Source organism: Apis cerana, linkage group LG1, assembly GCF_029169275.1.
Source record: "Apis cerana isolate GH-2021 linkage group LG1, AcerK_1.0, whole genome shotgun sequence".
Lineage (NCBI taxonomy): Eukaryota > Metazoa > Arthropoda > Insecta > Hymenoptera > Apidae > Apis > Apis cerana.
The window spans coordinates 10,603,050-10,618,837 of NC_083852.1; the positions used below are offsets into that span (position 1 = coordinate 10,603,050).

Below are 15,788 nucleotides of genomic sequence, written 5' to 3' on the forward strand. Positions count from 1 at the left end.
ATAAAATAATTTTGCTCAATTTATACGTCAATTTCATTATATTTTTCGCTTCAAATTTATTTATATTTTTTGGAAAAATTATGAAAATTTATTATGTTTTTTTGCTGCATTTTTTTTTATATTAAATTAAAATTACACGTGAAATAAACAATATTAAAATCCATTATTATATGAATTCTAAAGTAATCTATGACAATTTTGGACTTTCTTCCTAACCTAATAGACATATATTATCATTATGATAAATTAGTGAGCCAATTTTATTATCAAATAAATTAACAAAAATAAAAAACAATACATAATCATTCATATTGAAACAATTTAACAATATTAGAGCAAAACTATATATATAAAAATAATAAATAATAACAATCATGTAACACTGATTGATATCAATTCAATGTTCCATATTTTATTTTCAATGTAATATAATATATTATAATATAATTTTAATATCATATCAAATTACAAACAAAAATAGCAGAATTTATTATTCGGACAATAAGAGAAAGAAATTAAAATCATTTGATAGTAATTAATCAAACGTACAATTGAAAATGTAAAACTCAAATGTGTGAACGAGCTATACATGAACGCTCACTGGCAACGTGTGACGCCAGCTCGCACAACACGGCGACACGCGACTCTTTATATTTCCGCGTGCACAACATATTTGCTACTACATTGATAATCGCACCTTCTCTGGAATGATGCACGAAGTGTTTTGGCCCCCACACATGCCTATGTCTCCCACATTCAGGAAGACTCACGTACCTGAGAAGAGATCAATCAAGAGTTGGTCCAAATTTGTGTAAATCGCTTTGATAAAGTCAATTATACACAAAGTGGACGAATAAATGGGCAGACTAGTAGATAGGCTGCAACAACCAAGCAAGCAGGCAGGCACGCTATTAGGTAGACAGTTAGGTAGGCAAAGTGGTCGGTCGCTTTCCACTCCACTTCACTTCATTCTGCGATATATTACTCTATACTATCGCTTACGTACAATGACATGGCGCACACCACATACCGCAGTCAATGTACGCATACACTTCACTTCTCTCAAGTATCCCTCCCTATCACGGGCACACTTCACTGTCTCGCGATCGTGCACGCACGATTTCCGCATGTTTTCATGAATTTTTTTCGCGTAGCATATCCATACATCGTTTACCGTGATTTTCACTTTACTTAGTTTGTATAACAACACGAAAACAATACATACAGCTCGGAGGGATGACGCGTACCAACGGTAACCGCGTAAACGATTGTCACGATCGTGAATCCCAGACACAACCTTGAGCTGCTACCTTCCGCGCAAGGAGAAAAAATTCACACCGCCTCTGCGCAAAAATTAACGAGAGTGATTCAATATGGCGGCCTTGTCCGCCGTTGATGTCTTCCCCTCCTCCATCGCTCGTTTCGCCGGGCATCGTCGCCGTCGTCACTCCCCTGCCCCTGTCTCTGTCTCTGTCTCTGCATCGGAGGTGTAACGTCGTGGGGAAAGTGAGGACGGGGTAGAGGGACGCCGACTGACCGGGAAGAGGGGGGAGGGAAGTAGACAGTGGATCTTGTCGCCCCCGTTGGCCCCCGGTATCGTTTGTCGGGAAAGCGCCGCCAGCTACGGGGCTTACCGGAAGCACCCCACGGACTTTGTAAATGCGCTACGAAAGGGGCTTGACAGTCGTCTAAACAAATCCACGTGCTTCTGCGCATTCCCTTCTCTTTCAAACTTATACCGGTAACCACCAATCGGACAACGGCTACGACATATTGGAGGGCATTTCAAATCAAAATAGCTTTAAATGAATTGTAACAGTCACGAAATTATCGATCTATGAGAAATTTCACCTCGATATCGATATATTTGAAATAACATGATTAATTACTTAATGATACTACGTAAATACAAATTTATAGATATTTTTTATAGATATTAGTATTATCTAGTTTTAGATTTAAAAATGTATTTCGTCATTACGTCTATTCATATCACGATAATTATATGTTTTAAACTTGCAAAAAATAACAGACGGAAACATTATCAATTAAGAATTGATATTAAAAAATATAATAAACGGATTAATTATTATAAATTGAAACTTTATAAATTTTTAAAATATTTTTTAAATTACTAGCTTTCCAAAGAAGATTTTAAAAATATTTCAGAAAAAATTATTAAAAATAAATAATAATTAATAATAATAATATAAAATAATAGTAATAAATAGTAATGATATATCTTTTACTTTTTTCTTATTGATTATAGATTGATGTTAATAGATAAAAACAGAATTTTATGCCATGCACAATTTATTAATCGATCGATACATTTTTAAAAATTGATTGATACTTAAGAAAACATTTGATTTTTATAATTGAAGATGTAAAAATCATAGACCGGTGTACAATTCTATGTTGAAGTTGAAAGAATACTGATATTTTCTTCTTCTTTACGCGACAGTATTAACGATTTTGCACATTACAAATGCATGTACAGTTATGTAGTCTATTTACGAAAGAAAAAGACAAAGATTAACAGAAATGGACAGTCATTAACGATTGTGGACAATTACGATACAGCTGCGTTACAAATAGTTGATCTCCATCGTTCGTGACAAAATCGTTCCAATGATCATTTCTTGTTTTGTCAAATTAATTTCCAGTTATGTCACCATCATCATCGTAACAAATAGAAGAATTTTTTACGAAAAAAATCGATCTTTTTTTCTTCAAGGTATGGTCTGCATCGATTTAAATGTTGTATTTCTTCAGACCAAAAATATAAAGGAAATCCCTGTGTCACGAATGATAGGAAAAGCCTGGAAAAGATGTTGCAACTTGGTCGGAAAGACAACAGATGCAATACACGAAAATATTTACAAATACACATATTTCGCTGCAATAGATTGCAAACAGATCGGAAAAAATCATATTTTCAATTTTTATATATCGTATGCTTAATATATCATAAGCATATCCGCGCAGCTGTCACTGTTTTATATCATTTAAAAGGAGTTAAATAAATATACAGACAACTGACAATTCGACAAAAATCGTATTCGATTTTTAAAAATATATTTGAAAAAAAATTTTAAATCTAAAAAAAAATTTTTTTCAAAAAATATATTTATAAATAATATATATAATTTATATTAAATCATATTTGTTGTTTGTTTATTATCCTCGATATTTTTGTGCATTTTGAAATGATTCATTAAAATATATAAAATGAAAAAAACAAATGTTGAACATATTCTTTCACAGCAAAATATATATATGCATGCAAATATATGTGTATATTTTGGTATAGTTATATATAATATACATTATATATATTAAATATCTATATATAATATATATTGTATTCTATACAAATGAATGTTGAAATGTCTTTCGACCTTTTCGTTGTCCAATAATTCGCGCCTACTTTGTCACTGAGTTGATCGCATGAAGAGAATGTTACAAAATCAGGTACCATGTTAAATACCAACGAATATACAATCAGTTTCGTAAACCTTCTGCGGCAATGTATATACATCGATAGCCGGAATAGATATATTCCGATATTAATTGCTTTCCACACTTCGTAAACTTTCGCTTCTTTATATTATATCGTAATTTAATTAACGCACGATGGATTCCGTTTTTTGTTTCTCTTCTATTTCACATTGCTACACAAAGTTTAATTAATAAACGAGTGTCTAAATGTATAAAAACGAAGAAATTGGACCTTAAAAGATTGTAGTTGATAAATTTTTGTCAATAATTGCCTGTACAATAGTAAAACGTTGCAATGACAATTCTCTATTTAACTTATAATCCCATGAATAGTCGCGCGTAGAATAAATTCGATGCACTATGGAATATCGAAAATCCTCTCGATAGATTAAGATCGTATATTATGTCTTTTCCTCTTCCGCAATTCAATTAATTTGCTTTTCATGACGTTTTGTTAGATTCTATAGACTCTCTTAGTGTCGAGCGCTCTCATAACAGCAGAAACACACTCACAAACTTATCTATATGCACTGTAAACTGCACTCATTGGCGTTTAACAAGTATAGACAATGAATAACACGTTTATTGAATTCCTACATATCGAATTATTTTGCAACTAAATATTTTGACACTGAGAGAGTCAAATATCTTACTGAGATACCTGTATTTGAATATCACTTGATATTATATAAATGTTGTTAAAATATTTTTGTTTATAAAAAACAACTGCAAATTGATGAAATATTAGAAATTAAATAATTCTAATAACTATAATAGTTTGTTCAATTTATGATGCGAGATTAATTCGGCATTCAATAGTGAGAATTCAATTGTATAAAGCATAAATAACACCTGTTGTTCAACGCATTCTCTCTCAACAGACTATTCGCATCACCAAGAACATAATGGAATACCAGATTTGATCTTATATCTTAGAAAATAATCAACCCAATAGACAACAAACTTCTTTATACTCTTTTTCGGATTTTAAAACGCTGTATAATAATAGATATAATAATAAAGATATCGACGTTTACAATGTCGCTCGTTCGTGGCGCTGCAAGCTTCGATTACGAGTGTAAACGCAGTGAGTTTTACAGTCAATTTGCGAAGTTAAATTCGAGTAATAACCTTGAGGACTTGAAAGAAACGACCCTTAAGCGTCGTTCACATGTATGCATATATTTTTTCCGATAATTTTCTCATCGTTTAATAATAAAATAACATTAAAAAACAATATGTTATAAGTATATATTAATACACAAAGATATATGTATGTGGAAATTGGTTCCTTTTTGGATGACATTTCACAATGAATCATAAATAACAGTAACTTTCTTCGATTTCTTTGCCCCCACTTTGAATCTCTGTTTAGATATTAGATTTTTAGATTGCATCAAAAAACATTGCATTATTTAAGTTTGTTTTTTGTATTTTAAATTTTTATGAATTATGTATTGATATTTCTTCAAAAAAATTGTCTAAATATTATTTGAATTCGATATTAAATTGTAATATTATAATATTATAATAAATTGTATCATATAATATTATAATAAACATTCGTTAGAAAACTGAATGTTTGGAAAAGAAAACGCAAAGGATTCAAATATTAATTTGAAATATCAAAGAAGAAATAAGCGTGTAACATTGTATTACGCTTATCGTAATTTTTCTTACGAGATATCTGGAAGGTCTAAGAACTGTCAAACTACGAGTTAAAATTTATGATTTGATATGGCATTAGAACGCCATTAACAACGCGGAAAAAATAATGGAATAGGTGCACTATACGTAATTCACTTGATACGCTTCATCTCGAAAACAGCAAGTTCAAACATCATTCATCCTCCTAATGCGTTCTAATATCGAGCCTGCTTTTACACGTTTCACTCGATTGAAATACTATTTAACTATATGTATATGTCGTTACTATATGTATATAAACATTAACGCCTGAACATCGAGAAAAATTAATGCACGACTGAAGAACAAATTCTCCATTCGAAGAATTATACAACTTTCTTTTCATTTTGTTGAACGTATTCAGAGAGAACATTTACAAAGTTACACGTATCTTTTTTTTTTTTTTTTTTATAATAATGTATCGAATTCTATATGAGAAACTTCGAAGTGCACTAATGGATTGAAATATGTAGTATCTACAACGACTAAAAAAGTGTGTATGTATAATGTGTGACAGAGGCCACATTTTTATTCGTAAAATTCATCATCGTAACATCACGTTTTACGGTTTTCCATTTTAATCTGAAATCATGCTGTGAAAATGTCCGATTTAACACTTTAACTGGTATGCGGTGGTCCGTGGTATATAGCATACCGTGCACAGTACTCTTAGAAAACTACGACGACACCGATTAAACTGTTAACCGTAACAGAATCGAATAATACGACATTTGTGTTATATCTTTCAAGAAAGATTTAAACATTTATATTTGTAAAATTAAATAAATTATCAATTAAGATAAATCCCTGTCGTAAACGAAATGCAGATTTTTATCAGTGCGATATTGAGAATCGAATTGCAACAGAGATAAAAATAAATGTTATCTTGTAATTACTAAACTATATACTATATACTTCTTATTAAAAAAACTCTGATGTGACAGTAATTCGAGCTTACTCGGTAAAAACGAAACCGATTCGTCTATTTTGCGTGAAAAATGTGTATACCCGTATTGGGTCGAAACAATTACCAGAGTTTTTTTCTTTCATGAAATAAAAATATTCATCGAAACGATGAACATCAATGGAATTACATACATATTTTTGCTGAAGAAATATATAACACGATGTGCAAAGTGATAATTCGATATCCCAATTGAAAAAATTTGTGTAGCATTAATGATATATCAAATAATGTTAAATATTATCCTACGGATAAATAATCTTTTATATTGCGTTTTCATAGATATTTTTAGTAGCTCAAAAAAATGCTATGTAATATTTCGTTTTTGTTTCGACAATTGTCAACATCGATAATAAACGATACTAATTTGAAACTAATAAAATAATCCTATTTCAGGGTCATCGTTGTTCGGCACGGGACGCGTCATAACGTTATTCTGTTCCGAAAATTTCGATTTCGTGATATAAGATTCACAATTATTCACAATATCATGATTAAATATTCTTTCTTTTTGTCTTCTTCCTCTCTCTTTTTCCATTATTTATATATATATATATACCCGCGTCTAAAAGAGTTTCAACGAACGATTACGAGACAATATTTATTTTGGGCCTGGTGACGTTTTTCATTTTTCACTTCGAAAATGTTTCTCTCTTATTTTTATTTATTTATTATTTTTTTTTTTTTATTCTCACAGAACATATTTTATTAGCGAAGTTCGTTCCATCTTATCTCGCAATTCGATAATAAAAAATAACTTGCCCGCGTTTTTTATTTTTTCAGCCCTTAACTAATATATATATGTACAAGTATCTAATGGTGTTTTGGTAAATATTCTTCTAGTTTTTTTTTTTTTTTTTTTTTACGTATCGATTGAGGAGCGCGCGAAATTTCAGAATATCATGTTTCATGTTTCAGTTGTTGAATAGTGCGATTTCTCGACGAATGTCAAAACGATTATTTCTTTAGTGAAATATACAATGGTAATAAAATGATCAACATATAGTATATAAGCATTTCATGTAAAATTATAAACTCGCGTTTTCGTGTTTATCAGTCGAATTTACTGATTTGTATATCGATATTGAAATGATTGCATATGCACACTTCCTATCTTTTCTTTCGTGAAAGTTTTTCTTTCCCGTTTAATTTCTCCATTCAACGCAAAAGCATTCCTTTTCAATTTTCATTTTCACTGTTATGTTTTATACCACCCGTTTCTTTCGATTGGAATGAATTTGTGTGTGTATGTGTGTGTGTGTGTGTGTGTGAAAAGAAAAAGAAAAAAATTGCTAGTTATTATGTTTGAGAAGCGTTTTACAATCTCATAAAACAAAACGAATCAACGAATGAACTTACATCGAACCGAATATTTTCCTGTTCGCATGAATGGTTTATTCGTTATATCGGTTTCATTCTATCGTATTTAAAACGATGTAAAATTTTTTTTCTTTCCTTTAGGAACTTATAATACTATTCGTGATATACAACGTCCTGATTTTATCCTGAATTATCACGTGGGCCTGATAAAACCAAGTCTTTCGTTCTTCGATATATTTTCGTTTGATCGATAGAATTTACGTATACATTAACGTATACGTATACATTTTTCCCTTATAATTGCACTGTTTTTTTCAATCGGATTTTCACATGTTAAAAAACCATTATTTAATAATTATTGTTTGCTTGAAATTAATCATAATGTTATATTATACACGCATACGTATACTATAATTATAATATATAACAGACAGAGAAGTGAAATGTTATGTTCGTTTAAATAACGTTCTAGAGTTTAGTAGGAATAGATTATACTCGAAAATTATAGAATATACTCGAAAAACTGCAAACACGAAGAAATTCGTAAGAACAATATTTTCCACGATCGAATGTTTCTTGTCCGGATAATAGTGCAAGTGTTCATCAAAACCCACATGACGATCAAGTATGTTCATTTTAATTAAGGATATCACAAGACGGTACCCACTACAATAGTTAGACCGGGCTATCTCATTAAAAGACAATCTCCATCGATTAGTCATATACGACAAACATTTTTCGCATAGATCTTCTAAAAGCACTTCTAAACATTTTTCTTGATAGTAGGAATTTCATATCGCGTATCGTTTTTCTAATACACACAGTGTTCCATCTTTACTTATATTATTCTCTCCTTTTGTTTCAAATTTTTTTTTTTCTATTATATTTTTAACATAAGCTTGTTTTTCATTTGTTCTCTTTCGCCATTTTTTCGAGCACCTTTTTCTAAGATTTTATATTTTATCACAGATGTTTTATTCTTTCGATTTCCTTTTTATTTATAGCCCACTCGGTATAACACTAGCAAGGAACACATTTGTTATTATCCCTTTTCTTGTAAATGCCATCGTGCGTTACTTCTGCTATTTTTCATATTCCCTTTCTTTTCCTAGTACGATTTTTCTTTCATTGTATCTCTCGCTAAGCCGAAATGATATTATGATCACAGCTTTCGTCTTGCCATTATGCGCAAGAAAATACGATTCACACTAAGGCCTGCCTTAGTACAAAAATATACATTCGCTTCTTAAAAAATAGATCTTAGCATTCTGTACTGGCTAGCGTTCGTTTGATATTTTACAATAGTTTGATTCTTGGCAGGCTGTCTTAATGATTAGTATTTATCGGCTATGAGAACCACCATCGAGTGAGCTTTCATTATTTTTTTTTTCTTTTTTCACAAGGAGCTTATCCGATCTAAACACTAGCTGGTGCACCATCCCTTTTTTTTTTTTATATTATAAGACGCGCATATTCATAAACTGATATTCGCGTGACTCAATCAAAGGCGAATCAATGAGGGCCGCGACCTGAAACGGAAAGCTATGAAGTAGGAAGAAAATCGTTAGACAACAATCGAAGCAAGTGTTATCGATAATAGGTAAAATCGATGTGAACAATTATTCGTTTCGATGGAATTCATGAATCACGAACGATGCTTTCCGCTTAGTCGGGATCATCCTTGTTTTATGAATATGAGGTCAGACGTGGCGAGATGTGCGGATCGCTTAACTGTGGTTATTACCTTTCCCGGTAGGTTCAGTCTTATACTTGGTTTGTCATTTTGCGTTTATATCGATATATGCGTGTAATTAGGATGTGTCCGTTTGGTTAAGCGGACCGCACGAATGCCGTTTTTTTTTTTTTCTACATGACTTTTTACACAGGATTCGCAGAGATGGTACGTATCACTTGATTTTTTGTTGCTATTTTCACTCACTTTTGGATAAATTCCGTTCTTTCACATTCGAACGCATCTCATCTCTTCTGTTCTCTCTCTCATACGTTATCGTTATTTCGCAGCATCATATGTTCTTTCACACTGTTTTCTCTTACTCTCTCTCTCTCTCTTTAGACTCACACGTCGGGGATCAAACCCGCGAGTATACTGTTTATGCAGGACTTCATTTGATTTAAAAACAAAATAATAATAATAATAATAATAATAAATAGTAATAATAATAATAATAATAATAATAATAATAATAATAAAAATATTAATAATAATAATAATAAAAATATTAATAATAATAGTAGCAATAATAATAATAATAATAATAATAATAATAATAATAATAATAATAATAATAATAATAGTAGTAGTAGTAGTAGTAGTAGTAGTAATAGTAGCAGTAGCAGTAGCAGTAGAGTAATAGCAGTAGTAATAGTAGTAGTAATAGTAGTAATAATAGTAGTAGCAGTAGCAGTAGTAGTAGTAATAGTAGTAATAATAGTAGTAGCAGTAGTAGAAATAGTAGTAATAGTAGCAGTAGCAGTAGTAGTAGTAGTAGTAGTAGTAGTAGTAGTAGTAGTAGTAGTAGTAGTAGTAGTAGTAGTAGCAGCAACAGAAATAATAATAATAATAATAATAATAATATTAATAACAACAAATTCTTGTGGGTACAAGTCTCACATTAATAATAATAATAATAAAAAAATAATAAAATAATAGTAATAATAATAATAATAATAATAATAATAAAAGTAAAAACGAAAATGTACGGAGGATTTTAAAAAAAGAGAAAAAAGACTTAGTAAATAACACTTAGTCCGTTTGCACAGCGTCAATGATTGCCGAACAATGGTTCGTGAGTTTTGTAGTTAACGAATAACCATCAGTTCCGTAAGACTTTTTAAAAAATATGCGCGCACGGTATACTAAATGAAAGGGCACGAGCATACCTTAACTTTCAGTCATTTTTTGGCGAAAAATAAGCACATGTTTCAACGAATTGCCGAAAAATGATTATTATTAAGATATCTTACAATTATTTTCATTAATGATGGCTATCGCGTATCAAATTTTTTTCGGCAAATTTATTGTTACCGCGACTCAGGTACATTACATACATAGTAACCCTTATTGGGCGGTTGCTGGATCATTTCCAATGATTATTTTATAATAATAAGGTAAAGAATGATAAAAAAGATAAATAATATAGAATTTCATATTTTAAAGAAAAATGACATGTTGTGAAATATATTTGATTTTGTAATTTTCGTTATTTTGCGTTATTTTTTTTATATGATTAATTTTTATATCTTGTAATATCTTGAAAAATATGAAAAAAAAACATATTTATTTATTTTATTTAATAAAAACAATAATAAAAAATAATGATAAACAGAAATGGATATAATAATTGTTAAAATTGTTTGTAATATATATATATATATATAATAAAAGAAAGTAATTTTCATAAAAATAGAATTGACCCAGCCTCGGCCGTGTTTATGTTAAAGGGTTAAGGCCCATTCATTTTGTATAACAGTTTTAAATCGTTTAAAGAAATAATTTTCTCATATTTGTGCCTAGCTCTCAATCGATTTACTTTTGTTATTTTCTCAAATAAACAGTTATATATTGTTTTTCTCTTCATATCATTCATCTTTTTTTCGTTTCTTTTCTTTTTTTATTTGTTTTAAATTCGGGCGCAACTCCGTAATAGCTATTTGCGCGTGTCTAATATTTTAAACGCATATGTACAGAATCATATATAAAAAACAATGGTACACATGACTACAAGTACAATAGACGACGATGTAATAATTATACAAGGACTCGAAAAAAGTAAATAACCTCTCAGAATAATAAACTGTATACGAGTGCTGTTTTGGTATTTTTCTTTGTGTTGTGGATTTTCTTTAATTTTCGTACTTTTCACTTTCGAAATCGTTATTATTAATCGCACGATAGAAATAGATGCATGCGGCATCTGAATATTAACGTTTAAAATTCGATAGATAATACAGATATACATACATATACACATACACGATTAGCAGCTAATTCCTCTGATTTGTTTTTATAGATAAACTATAATTGTGTTCGTTTTTAAAGTCGCTAAGAGTACGGTGAAAAGACGGTACTTGAAGGTCATACAGTTTTTCTTTTTATTAACATCATCAATATCCCCTTTTTTTACTTTAACACGATATATGAATGCTTGATGTACATGTTTGATGTGTATTTAACTGATACCACCAAATGTGTACCATCAAATTAACCGCACTCCTTTTGACATATATTCATTTAATATTTGTACAAAAGCGTCCGATTGGTTTTGGTACTAAAAATAACCTCGGATCGCTATTCATTTTATTTGTGAGTGCATCTTTGTATTATCTGTGCAACTCGATTGCAAACAATCTTCCACGAAGTTTATATTTATTTTTTCATTTACTTATTCTTTCTTACACTGCATGTTCTTGGCGCTCGCTTTGATATATATTTCCCATAAAATTGGAAAAATATTTGTTAACATGTTTCTACTTACATATATTTGGAATTTCGTTATGCTTTCCTGTGGAACATCGTGAGATCAATCCTTTTTCTTGTTTAGCCTCTCTTTCATTTCTTGTTTGATACGATGATCAGCTCTCATTGATAGTAACATATTTTTTTAATTGTTTTCCCATGATATCAACAAGTATATGACATATCGAAGGTCCATTTTGACGAGGCCTTCTTCTTCGTATCGTCTTGTAATGTTTTATTCTTAATATCTATCAAGAATATTATTATACTCGTATATAATATTTTTTTCCATTAATATATTCATTGATGAGAGGAACGATCATTAACGATTAAATGTTACATTTTTCTTATTTTGATCGTTATGAAACCACCACTATTAACCATAAACTAATTGCCTCACGAGGAGTTTTCCATGGAAAAACCAACGAAAACTGTTTCAATCTATTTCGGTAAATAAAAATAGGGATGATTCGTACTTAATTTAGATATCGCATTACGGAATCAAGAAAGACGTTCTTAACTATGGCTTGTCGCGTTCTCATGAGAATTAATAAAATCATTGTAAAGGAGAACTTATGTGCGTTTTTACCCTGGCTATTTATATATTGGAACTGTGTGATCCTTACCTGACAGGTAATATTGCATCCATCAATTACTGACTTTAAACTACGAATTTATACATGTCCACCATTTGATGTTACATCCGTAGTTCTCGTAAAAACAATTCTTATAGAAAAATAAAGGATATAACTTTATAACTTTACTTCTGAGAATGTAGCTCGCCCAGAAATTGTTGATGATGTTGATCGGTAGCGTACGATATCGGGGAGTAATCTTTTCTTGGTATAAATTAGAATTTACTTTTGGTCGCGAAGGACCAATGGCATGATAACTTCCCTGCTATCACCATCAAGAGGATTTTTAACAACTGTAGGTAAATCTGCATCACTTAATGGTTCCCATTGGCTTCCCATTATTTCTTTTATTTCCTGTGATTAAAAACAATTTTAATGTTTTATAAAATAATTAAAATTATAATAAAACATTTTAAATTCTGGTTATAATTTTATTGAAACCATGTTTACAATATTAAAAGTAGAAACTTACATGTGTGATAGTTTCAGCCTTATACCAAGATTCAATGCCAGATGTAATGAATCTTTGTGCAAATACTAATGACTTAAGCGAATGTCCCCGAAGACGTGCAATGGCTAATAAGTTTTCCTGATGATATTTGTGGCCTAATAATACAATTTCCACAAGCTTAGTACATTTCCATGCAACTAATACTAATGGATCAGGGCTGCAGTAAAATATTAAAATCCATTTATTAATAAGAAAATTAAAAGATAAAAATTTAATAAAAGAACATACCTATGAGGATAACTTGGATCATATGTTGCTGGCATATTTCTTGTTGTAGGTTGCACTGAATCAATTAATATTAAAGATTTTAAAGTACGTGAATACCATCTGGATAGCCGATGCAATGCTCTGATATTAACAGTTTCACAAAATAATACTTTCAAATGTGTAAGAGGCATGGAAGGACGAAGTATATTTGTATCTAATTTCTCAATTCCAACATAAGAGTGTATTAGATTTAATCGTAACTCACATTTTGGACTAAAAATAAAAAACATAGTAAATTATTTTTTAATATATAAAAAATATGTAGAATTTAATAATAAAGAATATAAATACAAAAATGTTTAAGTTTATTTATTAAATTACGATTAAATAAATAATGTTCAATAAAGCGTGAAAGAGACAAAATAAAATGGATAAATCTCTATTCTCTAATCTCTTTCATCTCTATTCTCATTTCATTTAACACACAGTTAAAATTTTTATAAATTTAATAAATAAGTTTCAATCAACATTTTTATATATCAACTTTTAGGCTTGTTTGGTTTCTAAAATTGCTTTTCCAAAGATATTCCAAGAATATTTTAACATCATGTATATTTTACTAAAATAATAATAGTTAAATAATATCATAACTTACTTTTTTTGAACAAAAATTTGCCAACTACTATCAGTTGGTCCCGTATATTGATAATGCCAACCATGCACGTGAATTACAAGTCTTTCCATTGTACCGCTATTCAATGCCTTTAGTAAAGAATCACTTAGGAACTCATAATCCAATGTTAAAATAGATAATCTAGCGAATGAATTGAACATATGTCCATAACCAGAATTCAAAGCATTGTAATCATCAGGATCATCCTTAACAGATGCCAAACTAAGAGTTGTTAAGTGTTTTGCTTGGCAGTTACGTAAATGTACCAGAATTAATCTGGCATTTCCTGTTAAATCTTCTATGCATCCCAAACTCAAAGCTTCTAAATGATCAGATCTTTTTATAATGTTTATAAGAGAAGATACCAATTCTTTAGTGCATTTTGTACTATCTTCGCATTCAAAGGTACTATTACTAGGTTTCAAAAACAATTTACGAAGTTGTCTATTATGTTTTAGTTTTCTCAAGAGGGCTAATGTTTCTTTTGCACAATAATTTGATATATCACAGATGATTGTAACTTCTTGCACACTAAGTTCAAAATTGTCTGCTAAATATCTACAAGGAAATAATAATAAAATAAATATTATCAATGCTTAATATATGTTATCTATGAAAAATTTTATAAATACCGAGACCATGATGCACTTTCTTCATCTTTCAAAACAAATGTGATCTTTTTCCAAAAATGAGGATGAAACAGAGCATATCTCCAATTTTTGCAGACCTATGCAAATTCAAATAAATTATTTCTGCAAAAGTAATTTTTATGCATTTAAGTCATTCTTTTTATTATTGTAATTATAAAAACGAATATTCAAAATGTAAACAAACAATATAGAAATAAAATAAAAATAATAATTGAGATTAATACTCAAAGTAAAGCTTTAAGCAAAACATAGAAAAATATGAATCTCAACACAGAAATTTAATTACCCACTGTGTCAGGTCAAAAGTTCATATTTCAAGGGCAAAAAAAATTCAAAATACCTGAGATACTCGTAACCGGCAGTTGTGAGATAAATATGAGTATATTTCCTGTAGGATAATGCTGGGCAGATTATTCCAGCACAGATTATTGTCCTCTTGCGCCATTTCTGTCGTACGATTTGCACCTTTGTAGGACGAACAGCTGTTTGCCTTTACTGAAGACAGCTGCCCCTCGCACTTTTTTGACATTGCCTTCTCTGTCGCGTCACTCTCTATCGGGTTTTTTAATTGTTCCAAATATACAACATCTCCATTTTCAGCGCGTATCATGTTTAATCTGTGTTTGGAGATCTGTATCCTGCACTTTCCTGGCAAATCCTTTCGAATTGGCCACCCGTTTCCTCGAGGTGAGCCCCCTCCACGAATCAAAATAAGAACCTGACGTGTATTGTGCTCTACTCGTAACTTCCAACCACTCCAACTGCCGTTCTCCTATGTATGCTTGTACGCATGGTACGCGTCAAATTCTTCTCTCTCATTAGCTAACAACTACGCATGTCAATTGTGCTTATAATATTTGATATTGTATATAAACTCATTGTATATTAAAGATAAGTATTTGAAAATATATAAATTATATAAATTTTAGGTTTTAATTATATGAATTGTCAATTAATTAAATAAAAAATATTATTTATATAAATTGAATAAATATCTCATATTAAAGTTGTTTGTTATTTTGTCATTTTGACAATTGTTATAATTTTTATTATACTACATTATACTAATGTAGACAATGTATGTAAGATATGAAAAAATGTTACTATATACAAATAATAAATATAATTAATATGATAAATCATAATTTCATAAAATTTTTTAAA

At 30.0% G+C, this 15,788-nt stretch overlaps 2 protein-coding genes across 22 annotated transcripts in view; both read right to left on the reverse strand.

Moving 5' to 3' along the window:
- LOC108001834 (transcriptional repressor p66-beta) overlaps positions 1 to 1,367 on the reverse strand; it is an 11,323-nt gene extending 9,956 nt beyond the window's left edge. For 8 of the 20 annotated variants that reach the window (XR_009828845.1, XM_062071369.1, XM_062071307.1 and 5 more), the window contains exon 1: positions 775 to 917. The gene's annotated coding sequence lies outside the window, so the exon portion shown is untranslated. Of the gene's footprint in view, positions 1 to 697; positions 918 to 1,225 lie in introns of those variants that run through there. The other 12 variants (XM_062071394.1, XM_062071320.1, XM_062071350.1 and 9 more) reach the window with 2 other exon arrangements.
- Positions 387 to 15,446, reverse strand: LOC108001849 (F-box only protein 33). Of its 2 annotated transcripts, XR_009828862.1 has the most exons (7): positions 14,965 to 15,446; positions 14,607 to 14,701; positions 13,957 to 14,532; positions 13,323 to 13,574; positions 13,056 to 13,251; positions 12,575 to 12,937; positions 387 to 12,196 (listed from the first exon to the last, which is right to left on the reverse strand). XR_009828862.1 is itself a non-coding variant. In XM_017063103.3 (6 exons), exons 1-6 carry the CDS (start codon positions 15,232 to 15,234, stop codon positions 12,806 to 12,808), a joined length of 1,521 nt encoding a protein of 506 aa, XP_016918592.1. In that variant the 5' UTR covers positions 15,235 to 15,446; the 3' UTR covers positions 387 to 12,805. The 2 variants fall into 2 exon arrangements, 1 of the variants encoding a protein (XP_016918592.1); XM_017063103.3 differs by having other exon boundaries at positions 387 to 12,937.
- Positions 15,447 to 15,788: the final 342 nt, after the last annotated feature.